Source organism: Canis lupus, chromosome 8 (genome assembly GCF_048164855.1).
Source record: "Canis lupus baileyi chromosome 8, mCanLup2.hap1, whole genome shotgun sequence".
NCBI classification, from domain to species: Eukaryota; Metazoa; Chordata; class Mammalia; order Carnivora; family Canidae; genus Canis; species Canis lupus.
In genome coordinates, this window is record NC_132845.1 from 33,674,867 (window position 1) to 33,692,575 (window position 17,709).

The following is a 17,709-nucleotide window of genomic DNA, read 5'->3' on the forward strand; positions in this document are numbered from 1 at the left end:
TGTCAAACCAATAATTGGAGTTGATAATTGAAATGTGAGTGGTGTCTGAGTAGTGGGTATAGAGCTGACACTCAATATATATTCGCTGATCTGAAATAAATGTGCTAATTGTTTTTTCTCTGTTCTAGATATTAGCCTTACTTGTTCCTATCAGCCATCATCCCCTCAACAGATATACACGTGCATTTTGTCATACAATAGTCTCATTTATCTTACAATTTTCCTGAGAATTTCCAAAGCCATTATAACATCATAGCAGAAAAGCTTCATGTTTCCAGGCTGTTGAGAGGAAATGACAAATAATAATGTCTTTCTTATCATCTAAAAAGAATTGGAGGCAATATAATTTAGTAAAAAGAACACTGAGCTTCCAGTTCTTCATGTAAAGAGCTTACAAGTCATCACTCTGCCTAACAAGTAAAACAATGAACAGATTGAAAAAAATCAACATCTCTTGGATCCATAAGAGAGGGGAGGACACAGGACAAACCTCAGCCCCCAGGATTAGACAGACTGGCAAATACAGGGAGTCACAGCTTACCAGAGCAGAGGCTCACCAGCAGAACTGCTGTGGGATCCAGTGTCAGTGCTGGGGTAGGAAAACCTCAACTTACATTGACAAATTGCTGAGGGTTCAGTGCTTACAACTCTGAGAGTTAAACACTCCAGGGGGAGCAGTCATAGGGGAACTCCACAATATTGTAAGACTATCCTTAGGAGCTGGGCCAGATTCATACAATAAATATGGAAGAAAAATCCCCAGCTCCTGACAGAGGGAGGGGAAAAGGCACTCTGCTCTTTTATTATTTTTTTAAGACTTGTTTGTTTATTTGAGGGCAGGATCGAGGGGCAGAGGGAGAGGAAGAAGGAAACCAGCATACTCCCTAATGAGCAGGGAGTCCCACACGTAGGGCTGGATCTCACAACCCTGAGATCATGCCCTGAGCTGAAATCAAGTCAGTTGCTCAACCCACGGAGCCACTCAGGTGTTCCCATTCTGCTCTTCTTAATAAGATATGCCCTCAGGAAAAACTAGTTAATGGAAGCCTGACCTGCTAGGGTATTATCAGAGTCTAACTTACCTGGGGAAAGGAAATACTCAACTCTAGCTCACTTTCCTCTTCTGGTCCCACCACTGCAGCAAGAAAACAAAACTGGCAAAAAGCACTTGTGAAGTTCATTGTCCAGAGGCATAGGCTCATTACTAGACTGAGACCTAATCATAGGGACCACAGAATGCTTCTCCTCTTCTGCATCTCACCATATCACTAAGCTCTCTATTCAGCAGCTCCTTTCACCCAGTACATCATGTCTGCCTATCAAGAAAAAAAAAAAACTACAAGGAATACCCATAGGCAAAAAAACACAATTTGAAGAGACACAGAAAGAAAGCATCAGAAGCACATATGCAGGAATATTATAATTACCATACCAGTAATTTAAAACAAATGTAATTAATATGCTAAGGGCTCTAATGGAGAAAGTGGGCATCATCATGTAAGAATAGATGGGCAATGTGAGTAGAGAGGTATCAATTCTAACAGAGAACCAAAAATACTAGAGATAAAAAAAAACACTGTAACAGAAATGAAGAATGCTTCTTACAGTCTAATTAGTAGACTGGACATGGCCAAGAAAAGAGTCTCTGACCTTGAGATCATCTCAATAGTAACTGTCAAAGTGAAGAACTAAGAGGGGAAAAAAAAAAAAAAAACCACAGAAATTCAAGACCTGGTGGAAAACTACACAAGATTAATATGCACCTAACAAGAATATCAGAAGAAGAAAGAGAATAAATACCCGAAGCAATAATGACCGAGATTTGCTCAAATTAATGCTAGACACTGAACCCAAGATTCAGGAAGCTCAGAGAAAAGAGAGCAAGATAAATACAAAAAACCCCACCTAAGTATATTCATTTCAAACTACAGAAACCCAAAGATAAAAAAAAAAAATCCTACAAGAAGCCAGTTAAACAATAACAAATGCACCTCACCTATAAAGGAACAAAGATGTATAGACTTTTCCTCAGAAACTATGCAAGCAAGAAGAGAGTGGAGTGAAATATTTATTTAAAGTGTTGAGAGGAAAAAGCTACCAACTTCAAATTCTCTGCCTAACAAAATTATTCAAAAGTGAAGAACAAATCAAGACCTCAGACAACAAAAATTACATGAATTTGTTGGCAAAGCAGATCTACCTTGCAAGAAACATTAAAGGACATCTTTAGAGAGAATGAAAATAATATTGGTCAGAAACCTGGATCTACTTGAAAAAAGGAAGAGTATCAAAGAAGAAATAAGTGAAGGTAAAATAAAAATTTTATTTTTATTCATAATTAATCTAACAGGGAACTGTTCAAAAGAATAACAGCAACAGTATATTCAACTATATATATGCTCATATCTATATATGCTTATATATATTATTTACATAATATGTACATAAATATATATGCTATGTATATTCATATATAAGTGACATGCATGAAGCGATGATACAAAGGACAGAGGAACTTGGACTATTCTGTTACCATAAGGCACACACATTACCGAGGAAGTGGTATAGTGTTATTTGAAGCTGGAGTTAGGTTAGTTGTAATTGTACACAGTAACCTCTAGGGAAACCGCTAATACTGGTTTAAGAAAAAAAAAAAAAGTACGACAGATATGCTAAAAAAAGAAAACAGAATCATATAAAATGATCAATTTAAACCACCAAAGGCAGAAAAAAGTGTGGAAGACAAAAAGAGACATAGATAACAAGGGCAACAAATAGAAAAAGGGTAATGAGTAAGGTTGGTGTTAATCCAGTATTTCAATAACTTCAAATGTCAATGGTCTAAATGCACCAAAAGACAGAGATTGTGAATGAATCAAAAAAACAGGGCCCAGCCATAGGCTGTCTACAAGAAATCCACATGCTTTGTGTTCTTCATCCTTCCTATGCACCCCTGCCGTTCTCTACAGCTTGGAGCCTCCTCTGTGTAACCTTCCTGCCCTATCTTCTTATTCCTATTTCCAGGCAGAATTGGAACCGAATTCCCCTTTATTATTCCTTTCTTGTGATAACAAGAATGACGACAATAACAACTAATGTTCCTTACACATTTTTTTTTATGTACAAGGTAGAGTTCTAGGCATGCTTTACATATATTAACACCTACAATACTAATGGAAAGTCTACAAAATGAATACTACTATTATCCCCATTTTATAGATGAGTGAACTGAGGCACTGTGACGTTAAATGCCTTGCCCAAAGTTGTGCAGCTAGTAACTTGGCAGAGCCAGAATCTGAACCCAGGAAATCTTGCCTGAATGCAAGTTCTTAAAAACTACACTTTACTGCTTTTCTTAAAGGCATGTTACGATTAAGCTGTGTTTATTCATAAATACCTCCATTCAGGCTCAGAAATGTGAATTCTGTGTGGTCAGAAGCAAGGGTAAGTGAATTCTGGAAGTGAAGAGATTAGTTAGGAAGTGATCTCAGATGCCATGTAACAGTTGCTTAAACTAGGCTGTGACAACAGAGACAGAGGAAGATATACACTGAGAGTGATTTAAAAGGTACAATGAGAAGCATTTGATGATAAAAGAGATGTGGAGAGAGATGAGAGAGGGGAAGGAGTGGAGAACATACAAAGATTGTAAACATTAATATAGGAGGGTGGTGAGGTAGATAGATGGTTATATCCTCAATAAATAAAGATACAGAACATTTGAACATTATCAACTACATTGACATAATTGGTATTTGTAGAATATCCTAACCTACCCACCACCCAAAAAAGCAAAAAAACAAAAACAAAAACAAAAGAAAACAACTCAAACCCATATTATTTTCAAGTGTACAAAGAACATCAATCAAGATATGCCATATTCTGGGCCATAAAATAATTCTTAATAAAGTTAAAATTATTCAAGTCATACAAACTATATTTTGTTATGATATGGAAATAAATTAAAAATTAAAAAAAGAAAAATATCTGGGAAATCCCTAAATATTTGGAAACTAAATAATGCACTTCTAAATAACCCATAAGAAAGTGAAAAAAAAAATACTAGAAAGTATTTCAAGACACACAAAAATGAAAATACAATCCATATCAAAAAATTTTTAGGAGGCAGCAAAAGTAGTACTTAGAAATTTACAGCACTAAATGCCTGAGAATTCTCAGACCAATGAGAACCTTAAGAAACTAGAAAAAGAACAAATTAAACCCCAAATAAGAAGGCAGTGATAAAGAACAGAGCAGAAATCAGTGATACATGAAAGAAAAAAATAGAACCAATGAAATAAAACCTCACATGAGATCAGTAAAATCCATAACCAACTAATTAGATTGATCAAGGAAAAAAAAAAAAAAGCAAAGACAAATTACCTATATCAGAAACAAGAGATGACACTACTATAAAGTCTACTCCAAAATTATCAAAGTTCACTCAAAAAGAAATCGATAACCTGGACAGCCATACATACACTAAGGATACTGAACCTGTAATTAAAAGGAAAAAAATCTTCCTGCAAAGGATCTCCAAGCCTAGACAGATCCCCTAAACATTCTACAAAACACTTCAGGAAAAAATAATTCTGATTCTATAAAAACTTTCAGAAAAAGAAAGTTTCAGTTAAAAGAAACGAATAGTTCCCCATTCATTAAGTGTTAGACTATTACCAAACCTGGACAAAGACATAAAAAAAAAAAAAAGACATTACAAGAAAATGAAACAACAATGTTTATTCATTGACAACATGATTGTCTATATTCTAAAAATCTGCTAGTATTGGGGTGCCTAGGTGACTCAGTTGGTTAAGTGTCCAACTCTTGATTTTGGCTCAGGTCATAATCTCAGAGTAGTGAGATCGAGCCCCGTGTCAGGCTCCGCCACTTGCATACCTTTTTCTCTAAAAAATAATTAGTTAAATTAGAATTATTCTAGCAGATTTTTAAAAGATTTAATTCCTATAAGTGAGTTTAACAAGGTTGCAGGATAAAAGATTAATTTATAAAAATCAATTATATTTCTTTTTTTCCCACAAATAAAAATCAATTATATTCCTATTTAGGAGCAATAAACAGAAATTGGTATTTTAAAACCACCACTTACAATATTATCAAATGAAATATGAAATATTTGAGGATACATTTGAGGATACATGACAAAAGATGTGTATGTCCTTCACTCTGACAACTATAAAACATTGCTGAGAAATTAAAAACCTAAATAAATGGAGAGATAAACCATGTTCAATGGTCAGTAGACTCAATACTGCTAAGATGTCAGTATTCTCATACCGATCTATAATCTAACACAATCTCAATAAAAATTGGTCAGACTAATAAGATGCTCCCAAAATTCACATGAAATGCAAAGCACCTAGAAGAGCCAAAACACCTGCGGAAAGAAAAAATTTGGAGGACCAACACTATGTATGTGATTGTAAGATACTATTTGCTTGCAATAATCAAAATAGTACTGTATTAAAGATGGAGAGAGATCAGTGGAACTGAACACAGAATCCAGAAATATACCAACACATACACACACAACTGATATTCCACAGAAGTGCAGAGGCAATCCAGTGGAGAAATGACTGTCTTTTCAACAAATGGTGCTAAAACACAAGGATATCTCTATGTGAAACAATGAACACCATACTTGAAAAAAATGAAAACATATTAAAAAATAACTCAAAATGGACTATAAACCTAAAGGTAAAGCCTAAAACCACAAAGACTTCTAGAAGAGAATGCAGGAAAATATCTTTGTATCCTTGGGGCGTAGGCAAATATTTCTGAAATATGATCATGTCCATATGCATGATCCTTAAAGTAACAAATTAACAAAATGGACTACATCAAAGTAAAAACTTCTGTTATATGTACAACATTATTAAGATAATAAAACGCCAGACAACAAGCTAGGAGAAAACAGAAATAATCTATTTATTTATTTTTCAATAAATTTATTTTTTATTGGTGTTCAATTTGCCAACATACAGAATAACACCCAGTGCTCATCCCGCAAGGGGGCACCTGGGTGGCTCAGTTAAGTGTCTGACTCTTGATTTTGCCTCAAGTCATGATCTCAGGGTCCTGAGATAGAACCCTGCGTCGGGCTCTGTGCGCAGTGGAGTCTGCTTGGGATTCCTTCCCTTTCCTTCACCCTCTGGCCCTCCCCACTGTTCACATGTGTGCTCTTTCTCCCTCTAAAATAAATAAAGAAAAATCTTAAAAAGAATTTGTACCCAAAATATATAAGGAACTCTCAAAACTCAAAATAATAAGAAAACATACAGCCCATAAAAGAATTTTGACAAAATTTTTCAATAAGCACTTCATCAGTGAAGGTGTATGGACGGTAAATAAGCACATGGACAGATGCTCAGTATCATTAGTCATTAGAGAAATGCAAATCAAAACCACAATAAGGTACCATGGTACACTTGTTAGAATAGACAAAATTTAAAAGGTTGACCACACCCACTGTTGGTGAAGATATTATTGGAGCACTTCAGATGGTCATATACACCTGGTAGAAATTTAACAATAAAATGTTTTAGAAAAACAGTTTGGTAATCTCTCAAAAAGTTAAACGTATATCTACATATAATTCACCCATTCTCCTTTCAGTATTTACCTAAAAATGAAGCATATGTCCATGTAAAGACTTACATGTGAAAGTTCACAGAAGCTTCATCTTTAATAGTCCCAAACTGGTAATAACCTAAAAGTCCATCTAACAAGCTAAACGATAAATTGTGTCATACCCATACACGGAATAATAATAAGCAACAAAAAGAAAGAACTTTCTTTTAGCATAATGTCCTCCAAGTTCTTCTACACTTTTGCAAACGACAGGATTTCCTTCTTTTGGAAGTCTGAATACACACACACACACACACACACACTCACACTTTCTTTATCCATTAGTCCACTGAAGGACATTACATTACTTCTGTGCCTTGCTTATAGTGATGTGACGAATCTAAAAGAGTCAAAGTCAGAACTACAGAACAGAATTGTGGTTGCCAGGGGCTGGTAGAAGGGAGAAATGGGGCATATTAGTCCCAGGGTACAAAGCTCACATTGTGCAAGATGAGGAAGTCCTAGCCACCTACCGTACAGCACAGTCTGTATTTAATAATATTGTGTTATATATTTAAGAGCCTGCAAAGTGGCTAGATCTTAAATGTTATCACAAAAATAAGTAAGTAAGTAAGATGGGGGAAACTTTTGGAGATGAATGATAGGTTTATGGCATAAATTGTGGTGATGGCTTCAAGGATTTATACGTATCTCCAAGTCTGTCCAGCTGCATATGTTAAATGTATACAGCTTTTTGTGTGCCAATCACATAATCAGTAAAGTGGTTTTAAAAAAACAAGAACTATTTTACACAAAGCAACAAGATTTAGTCTCAAAATAACTATGTTAAGTAAAGAAGCCATGCAAAATCGCATATGTACTATATGATGAACTATATAAAATTCTGGACTGAAGAGTTCACAGAATTTCAGTCTGCCATCCTCTTCTGTTTTTGGAAAGGGTGAGGTCTGAGAGGGGTAATGTACTAAAAAGAAGAATAGTGAAGTTTGGAAAACTTCATTGGCCATGACACTGCCTATAGTGTTTGGAGATAAATGTTCAGTCTAGGGGCACTCATCTCTAAGAAGATGGCAGACCATAAATACTTCTAAGCAAACAAAATAACTATCATTTTATATGTGTACACAATGGATTATCATCCAATAGTTCTTCCCTGCTTTCTCCACCCCGAACCAAATTTCACTTATGTGCCAATCTTTCTGTTGAGCCTTTTCCATGTCCTTTTCCCTCAACACACAATAGATTTTTAACAAACTCTAACATTATGGGGAAATATTTCTAACATACACATGAAAATAAAGAATGCCTTAGTGAACAACAATGTCTACCATCCAGCTTTATCAAATCTTAACCCCATGCCGTATCGCTCACCGTTAACACAATCCTTAAACCAAATACAGGCTTACTGGACAAGAGAGACTTCATCACTAGCAAACATCAACACACTCACTCACTTTTCACATTTTGTACATCTCATGAATAATGCCCACAGCAGCTCTGAGAACTTCAGGTATTTCTGTGGGTAGGCACAAATCAAATATGGCCAGAAATGGCCGCTGGCAAGCTAATTAGGTAATTCCCCTGAATGAACTGTTAATATGTTAAAGCAATGCAAATTAGATCATACCCACAGGCGCTAGGTTTGGAAAAAATGCTTTGGCAAAGTATGAATTTTTAATAAAGATGGTAATTATGGTTCACGGCACCAATCCTATTCTTCTTTAGTGTTCTAATGTTCACTACCACTTTGGCATTGGTAAGTATGGGAAGGCTAATAAGAAATCTTTTCCCCCACCTCATTTAACCTTTCTGAAGATATGCAGTTTCTAAAGAAAGAGCTTTATTCTCCTAGCAGTAATAAGTCATTCATCAAATAAAAGAACAAACAAAACCACCATGATCTGGATAGTACCTGCCAAAACAGACTGTGTGCATCTCCTCTCAGAAGTTCAACTGTATCCCCTGCCTGGATATGTAATGCGGGTCCTTCGTGAAGACCTGGGGGCGGTGCTCCTGTATAGTTCTTAATGACCTGCATCTTTGGTAAACCTGGAAATAAGCACCACAACATTTAGAACTGAGAAAAGAATGATGTGTGAAGTCTGAATGTACTCTAAAATAAAAACAAGACCATTAATGTTAAAAAAAGTTTTAATAGCACCAAGGCCAAGTAAACATTTGAAGTAACCACAATGGAATGCTTTTCAACCTTATTATTTGAGAAGGTAATGGAATAAGACACACATTTATCCCCTGATCCCTTACATACTTTTCCTCTCCCTCACCATCAATCTCTTTTTAGATGAAAAAAATATTTCTTTCAGATGATGCCCGCTTCATAAAAAACATATCACGTACAGTTTAATGGAAAAGAATCAATTTTCTCATCAACTCCATCCTTTCTGCCTATTACTTTCCTCTTGGGCATTGGCTGATTTTATCACTAAGGAGGCTCACCCTTTCTGTGTATGTATCACATTGCCCAGTATAAGGCTCATATCTTAAGGTTATCTTTGTAATTCAAAAGCAAACAGGTGATGGATGTGCCACTGCAATACTTAAGACATTTATATGGAGAAATTCTTCAGGCTCAAATTTAGGCTTACAAAACAGACCCAATAAAGGGAACATGTCTAAGCCAATACCATCACCAACACTTGAAATACAGATCCACCCTTTTTCTTTGTATTTTGTAGAATGTGCAATGAAGGCCTCAGTTCAATATTTAGTTTTTGAGAACAGCTTCAATTGCACCCATGCCTAACTACACCACTACTGAACAACCTGACAGTCACCTTTTTACACTCCTGTGAGAGAGCACTCATAAACATGGTATTCGGTGCACATTCAGGAACTCAAGCTATTGCTTATTACACTTCGAGACTTTTTATTCTAATAATTAACCACAGTGAAGCTGTAATTGGCTGGACCACAGAGTGGGAGCTGTGCCCCATAGAGTGGGAGCATGCATGATGGCCATTCAGTTCTAGATGTCCAAGTTACCTAGCAAACGTTGTCGAAGTTACACAGACCTCAATATTAACATGAAATGTGCCCACAAACAATTTAATAGAATCCTCATAATCCTTTTCCAACCACCACCCCAGATGGGAGAAATCAAGTGTAGCTATAAATTAAGCAGAACTGAAAAGCTTCAATCAACTCTTATCAACTTTCAATCAGAAGGCAGGAGGTCTGAGAACTGCTGGAATGGAATGGAATGAACTGGAGGAATGAGAACCCTCATTTACCTGCTATAACTGCTGAGGCATGTTACGAGTTGCTACATCTCCCCTTTGCTTCAGTTCTTGGGCCACAGAACCCCTGGAGGGATGACTTTCATCCCACATCTTTCATGGAGTGTTTCCCTACCAGGTGTTATAAGGTGGTGCCCTGACAGAAACAGCAGACTTTATTGTCTTTCCCAAAAACACTTGACAGAACTCTCCTCAGTCAAGTGTTTATCAGGCTTGCTCTTAACACACTACATATGCCTTGAGTACAGAAAGAGCTCATTTTATGCTTCCTATCAAGTTGCTGTTTATTAGAAATGAAACCTAAATATTTCCTGCACACAACTGATGTAGAAGTTCAAAAATTGGAAGAGGATGCACCTAACAGTTTTTTTTTTTTTTTAAGATTTTGTTTATTCATGAGAGACAGAGAGAGAGAGAGAGGCAGAGACATAGGCAGAGGGAGAAGAGCCTGATGCAGGACTTGATCCTAGGACACTGGGATCATGACTTGAGCCAAAGGCAGATGCTCAACCACTGAGCCACCCAGGCGCCCTGAAGCAGAATTTTTTAAGTAGAGTCTGGTCTGCATGATAATTATTCTGTGTTGGGGGGCCAGAGTTGTGGTTAGTCTCAGTTTTATTGAACATTTTTAGAGCAAGGAAAGCATTTCATTTAGGAGGGTCTCTTGATAATGTTGTTTTTATCTCAGTTTTAAAATAAAGGCTGAAGGCAAGAAACAAGAGTTTTTAAACCTGAAATAACTGATGTGGCCTTAAATACTGGGACCAGGGAAATGCTTGGAAGGACTCTGGCCTTCCTTGTAGTTGTCTCTGTGGCCAAGACCCACAAGGACAAAACAAAGTAGTGCCAGATGGAAACAACAGTTCTGTTATTGCCAATATGACCAAGTTTAGCCCACTCTCAAGAAAAGATTGAAAATGCGTAAAGTATTTAGGGGAAAAAAATTTATGACATTTCACTGACTAAATATAAATTAGGGATTAACATGTGGCATACCCAGGTGACAAAGAAGGCTGTGAAATGTAAAGCATGGAACAATGCTACCTTATTTATCTTTTCTGGTAGACTGGAATGCCCATTACACATAGCCTACTAAAATCATATTACATATTACATATACTGATACTCTGGTCAAGAAATGAGACCTCAGTAAGTATTAAAACTTACTTAAAACTAAACAGTCTTTGAAATGATAGACTTGGTTTTTATAATAGTCTTACTTATCGCTAATTTTTTTTCATTTACAGTATCTCATCTACTGTAACTTTCTTCTTGGTTATGAGTTTCATTTGGGAAGTTGATCTAGTAGCACACTAGCATAGGGTGTATTGCTGACCTCATTCCTAAAACAAGGTTGTGTGATCTTTGCCAAGAATTATGGTTGAGCCCAGGTAATAGCCAAAAGATATTGCTAGTAACTTGAATTCAGCCATAAGTGACTTTCAAAACACAGCATTTATATTATATATATATATATATATATATATATATATATATATATATATATATTTTTTTTTTTTTTTTTGTGGGATGAGTTAGGAGTTTATAATGGAATTTAGATTTTGTAGTCATTTGTTAGAATAATCTCTGGCTATTTTTTTCTGAGAGGTCAGCACTTCTCATTTCAGGACGATCTGTCATCTGGGCAACAGGGCTACAGAGATCAAAGAATAAAAGGGATAGAGCAAGGCCGCTGTGACATGATGAATTCTGACACCTTGCTCCTTGCCTCTCCTCTGATGCTTGCCTATAATAGGAGTTCTAGAATACTGGTGTTACGGATGGTTTATATCCCTTCCTTTTATAAAAAAAAAAAAAAAAAAAGATGCAGTAACATTGCTAAGAAGGTGAACACAATCTCATTAATGAATAGATAAAAATGCAATTAAAATAAGAAGAGAGAGTGGGTTAAACTTCATGTCAGCACTCAACCATCAATATAATTGTTAACACAATCTATTGCCACAGCAGGCATCACACCTCATAAATGAGATCAAGAATGGAGAAGAAATTAGATTTACAGATACTCATATTTCAAATAGCCATTTAGTGTTGATTTAGTGCAGGTTTTCTTCTCTCCTTATGAAATATTCCTGACAGGCTTTAACCTCTCTTTAAAAATGTCCAGCACAGAACATTCACTACATGTCCTTATGACAACTCATTGCTGTATATAGTATATTAACAAGCTATATCTAAAATGTACTACAAAATCTCTGCGTAACTTCTGTCCATTGACCTGCCTCCTTCCATCTGGAGTTAGGCTGAAGGTGGCAAATCTCCCTTTTATTATGTTAGCCTTTCAACATTTGCTCAGGCTTAAAATCCCTAGTTACTCACATTTTCCTTTAGTTATACATACTTGAAGGAATTCTGAGATGCAAAACATTATAAATCTACAAAAGTAGATGATAGTTTCCCTCATTAACTCTGACCAATCAGAAATAAATAACCAAAAGTTATTCTGAAAGCTGATTTTAAAAATATAAATTCCATTATATTTATAAAATCACAACTCATCCCAGAAAGCTGCTTATTTCCTCTTGGGTAAACACAGACCCAAGAGTAGTTTAGTTTCTTTCTGCTCAGAACAGTATTTATAATGGGTAGATTGGTATAGTTACAGGGCTGCTCATAAAAGTCTGAAAATTTATCATGCAACTACCTTCAGATATTAAATGCAAAATAATCATATATAATTTCAACATACACAGTTAAGCAATGCAGGAAGTTCCCAAAACTTTATGTATTCAGTTATCTTTATCTAAAGAAATATAATTAAAATGGCTAAGACTAATTAGAGCTCCTGCCAAATGTTATTTTAGCTTGTTTTCATTCCTACAACAAATGCTTTGCTGTACAGCTAACTACATCCTTGATATGTAACTTCTGGACAGTTTTTCCCTTTACCTCTTGTTCACACTAGTCATCATACTTGGTCTTAAAATAAGACAAGGTCCCCAAATCATCGTATGCATGAAGAATTAACAAACGAAGAATCGGCAACATTAAAATTATGGTTATACTCCAGTAATAGACATTCAGTAATACTCCAGTTTAAAAAAACTGAAGCCAATGTAATTACGAAGCATGCTAGAATTTTCCAGAATACGTAAGTGAAAGGGGATCTGAAGCAGAACCTCCTTCCAAATTTGAAACCAATGCCGCTAAGAATGATACATGCCAAGAAATTTTTTTTTTAATTATTTTTTAGGGATGCCTGGGTGGCTCAATGGTTGAGCATCTGCCTTTGGCTCAGGTCATGATCCCAGGGTCCTGGGATCAAGTCCCACATCAGGGTCCCTGAGGGGAGCCTGCTTCTCCCTCTGCCTCTGTGTCTCTCATGAATAAATAAAATATTTTTTAAAATTATTTTTTAAAGTTAATTCTAAGCAGAATCCTATTTGAAAGTTTGTCAGATGTAAACTAACTCACTGACAATTCTCACATAAACCCTCAAACTTCAATGACCATCCTACTGCACCATTATCAACCACCTGGCTTTAAGAAGAGTGATGGTCACAATATAGATTAGTGTTTATACACAATGCTGGTATCACTGCCCTAATGTCATGGGCTTCCCTGGGGCAATAACTTAGAAAAGAGTGCTATGTACTAGATAAATGGGTGGTCAGTAATGTGCTGGCCTTTCACCTCTGAGGCCTAACTTAAAATTTAAATGCAGCCACATTAAAAAATAATTAGTTCTACAAGATGTCAGAGAATGTAGCCCGTTTATCCCAGGGAGCTGATTACAAGCATTAACACATTCATTTATTCCTTCAATGTCGTGAGCGCTCCAGAAGTTCTGGGCTTAGTGGTCTGACAACAGACCAAGGACGTGCTTCCTGCCCTCAAAGAGCCTACAGTCTACTGAATGGGCAGGCGAACTCAAGTTTAATACAATCAGGCATGGGCTCTTGTCCAGTGGGAAAGTTTTCAAAATATGCCTATTGATAAATCTTTCAGGGAACGTTTTTTGTTACATCTTCAATAGAACCCTGAAATATATTTTTTATGTTTCTGTAAGTTTTCTAGGTGTGATTTCCAAATTGTAGCCAGGTTTGGGAATCCCACTTTGTGGTACATGAGCAATTCACCATGACCAACAACCACGGGTGTCGAGCTAGCTTTTGAGAAAGCTACAGCAAAGCCAGTGCTGGCTGCACCTTGCCAGGTAATTCCTCTTTACGTTAATGTCTGGGCTCTTCCTGATCTAAGTTTACCATCTAATCATTGCATCTGAAGACCAGGCGGAGCAGAATGAGCAGCTGGCAAGTTTGGGAGATAGGATGCTGGGCTTCCCCTGCCCACCACATCTCCTAGGGCTCTTTCCAAGTAAGTGGTGGACTTGCAGTCACTTGGTCTTCACAGAGAAGGAAGAGGAGCCTCATAATGGAAACCATCTGTTCCAACAGAAACAGACAATTTGGTGGAAAACAAACTGGTCTAAGGAACTAATTGTTCACAAAGGGAACACTTTCCATCAATGATTTAAAAAATTTTCACCCAGAGAGGCTCTTTCCTTTTATAAACAATGGTGAGTCAGATGAAGGAAATAGCATTGCCACTGCTCATATGAAAACAAGAATGAGAGTTACGCTCCCCCAACTTTATAAACAGTCACTCTTTGGCACTATCTATAGGAGTATTAGTAAGTCAAGGGAGGAACATGTAACACCTTTTGTTAAGTTTCTCTCCATTTATTAAAAAGATTTTATAGGCTACCATATATAACCACTACAAAATGTCACATGTTATCTTAAAATCCATGCAGATATAAAATTCTGTTCCATCAAATATGTACATTTTAGTGAAAGGAAATGTTTCCCTAAAATCCCTAAATAAGATTACACTGCTACGAGAATGTGCCATGTATTTGTCAGATCCCTCAAAAATGACGACTGCCTACAGGTGTGAGGAGTCCAGTTGAAAAGCAGAGCCTGGGCTATCTGAACATCTTCTTTGAAAATAGAAAAAGAACACAATTACACAAAGAAAGAACATCACCACCTATTCCAACCACCTCATCTTCTACCTTATAAAACTAAGATTCAAAGTGGTAAATAAAAACATCTGAGGTCAAACAGCTGGCTAGAGAGAGAACTATAACTAGAACCCTAAACACCGATTGCTAGTTGAGTCCCCCTGGCAGCAGACTGGGCCATTCCCTGGAACCTGCAGGAACAGGACTGTGGCAGGGCAGAGGTCTCCTCTACGGACTGGTATTTTGGGGATCATGGGCATGATCCTGGATAGGCCCTGCTGGGCATCCAGCGTTCTCCCGGGGAGCAGAAAAGAGGAGACCAAGCTCCCCTTCAGGTAGTGAATAACTGTGAGCTCCCCAAGATTAGGTGGTTTCTAGTGGAGAGGTAAAAAGTCTTGCTGGTATATTCTAAGGACAGGGCCTCCTATCTCCTCAATGACAATGACAAAAGGCACTGTTCTCTCAGGTGTACATGCAGTTCCGGGGATCTATGGACAAGTAGCTACATGCAGTTCTTCCTTCAGAAAGTTTTAATCACTTAAACCACATCATTCTGCTATTATGACAACACCTGAGTGCATGAGGGAGGATAATTAAACCAAAAGTTGCCATAAATCTGAATATGTGAGGAGGCTTGAAAGAACACAGTCCAAAGGGGCAGTCCTCAGCGGAAGGTGAGAAATAGGACAGTCATATTTGCTTCTGCAGAACATGAAAGCAGGAGGCAGATCTATACATCGGCAGGGAACCATGGTTTCTGACTTCTGAGAAGAGGTGACTGGGATCACTAGTGTCCAGAACTGCTGGTCCTGAAAGAGTCCCAGAAAGCCTCCCATACTCCTCTCATTCATGGCAAGTACAGAGATCTGGAGTGATTACTGATAACATACCCTGAGCCATTTTCATACCCTTCTAGCAGAAACCCCTGGCCCCAAAGCAAAATGGCATGTTTTTTTCTTGAAACCACACTAACCCTTTAACAGTCCAGTCCTCAAGGATGATAAGGGATAAGATACAGTAAAAGCAAAAATATGATTAAGGGTTTTTTTTTTTTTTTTTTTTTTTTTTACAATCAATAACCTAGTTTTCATTTTTCATTCAATGAGCTCATTCATTTATTCAACAAATACTTACAAATCTTCCATGTGCAGTACTGGCCTAGGTACTGGGAGTGTGGCTGTAAATAAGACAGACACGTTCCTCCCTCATAAAGTTTGTACTTTAGCAGAGACAACAGACAGCAAAACAAATGGACTGATGTGCTAATACCAGATGGACAAATTTATAAGGAATCATTTTTAAATAGGTACTAGATGAGAGAGTGACAAGGTTGTGTGTATGGCTCAAGGTGGGAGGTTTCTTTAGGAGAAGCAATCCTAAGACCCGAGGAGAAAGCAGTAATCATTTGGGAGGCGGAGGTGGGTATTTAACAGGCCAAAGCTGAACAAGAAACATGAAGACTGAAAGTGGAATGAGTTTGAAGTACCTGAAGGACAAAAAAATAGTGACACTGCATGAAAGCAATTAATGAAATTCAAAATTGATAGATGTAGTCTTCATGGTCTGCCTCTTTTCATATAAGTATCCTGTTGAATTTTTTGAGATTTATTGAATACACCAAAAGTGCTCATTGACATGCTCCATTTTCCTGGGATATTCTTGCTGCTGTACACCCAGCTCATGCCACACCCAAGAGGGGAATACTCCTCTTGTTCTTTAAGGCTCAAATACCACTCCTGCCGAGAAACCTACAACCATTCTCTGAAGTGTGGGTTATAAACAGATGCTCCCTTAGATGTCCATGCTCACTGCTCTGACATCGCTTATTGCATCAAAGTTATTTAGCTGATAGAAAGCATATATACTAGAGTAGCAGCATCTTTAATATGTATAGTTTTTGTAAAGTTTATGTATACTAGAGACTGTGACCACCTTGGTGGCAATAATTAGGTTCTTTATCTCAATGAATTCTTTTGTAAAAAAAGAAAGAAAAATGGTTACATATTCATCTTTCCCAAGAGCCACCCTTTCAAACATGCATCACACACACTGGATCATACCTCCAAAATGGCTCTCTCATCAACCATTTCTTTTCATCTTTATTTCTACCTCTCAGTTCAAGCACTAGCTTTCAAATTGACCCAATCCACTCTTAAAATGCTCGATTATCCTTCACATAGCCACACGAATGACTTTTTAAAAATATAAATTACCTAATAGTATACCTATATTTAAAACTCTTCCCACCGCACTGAGAATTAAATCTGAGCTCCTGGACTAAGCCTACCAGACCATCTATTTCTTGGTCCCTGATAATGTTCCAATCATCTTGTTCCAATCTCACATCAGCACACTATTTTTCATCATAAAATAGTAGTTGCTTAAACACCCTGAGCAAGGCAGTCTACATTATACACCCTAATTTGTAATTCATGTAGTAATTTGTTTACCTTTTATGCCTCCTCTCCTTTTCTATATATTTGTACTGCCTAAGCCCACATAATAAACATTATCATAATCAAGTTTTGCTTTTAATAATAAAAAATATTCAGTTTTTGTTGGACAAACTACAACTTCATCACTAGTTTTGACTTCCTTTTAACTATATTCATTTGTACTTCTATCTATAACTATCAGTAGGCTACATATAATTGAAACTTTGCAGGAAATGAAATTTGTAATGTACAAAATTGTGAACTTATTTCTTAAAAGGCCTTAATAATGATTCTAAATAATTTATACTCATCCTATTTTTTAAGTTATGTAACTTGCATCATTTTGACAAAAAATACTTTTTTATTACTCTATGCTCAATTGTTTGACATAAAATAACACAAGTTCTAACACAGAAAA

At 36.7% G+C, this 17,709-nt stretch overlaps 1 protein-coding gene across 4 annotated transcripts in view; it reads right to left on the reverse strand.

Annotated features, from left to right (window-relative positions):
- The window catches only part of VAV3 (vav guanine nucleotide exchange factor 3), a 352,243-nt gene that overhangs the window by 59,246 nt on the left and 275,288 nt on the right, over positions 1–17,709 (reverse strand). For all 4 annotated transcript variants that reach the window (XM_072834756.1, XM_072834755.1, XM_072834754.1 and 1 more), the window contains exon 20: positions 8,525–8,661. In XM_072834756.1, coding sequence (XP_072690857.1) covers positions 8,525–8,661 — 137 coding nt within the window. The remainder of the gene's footprint in view (positions 1–8,524; positions 8,662–17,709) is intronic.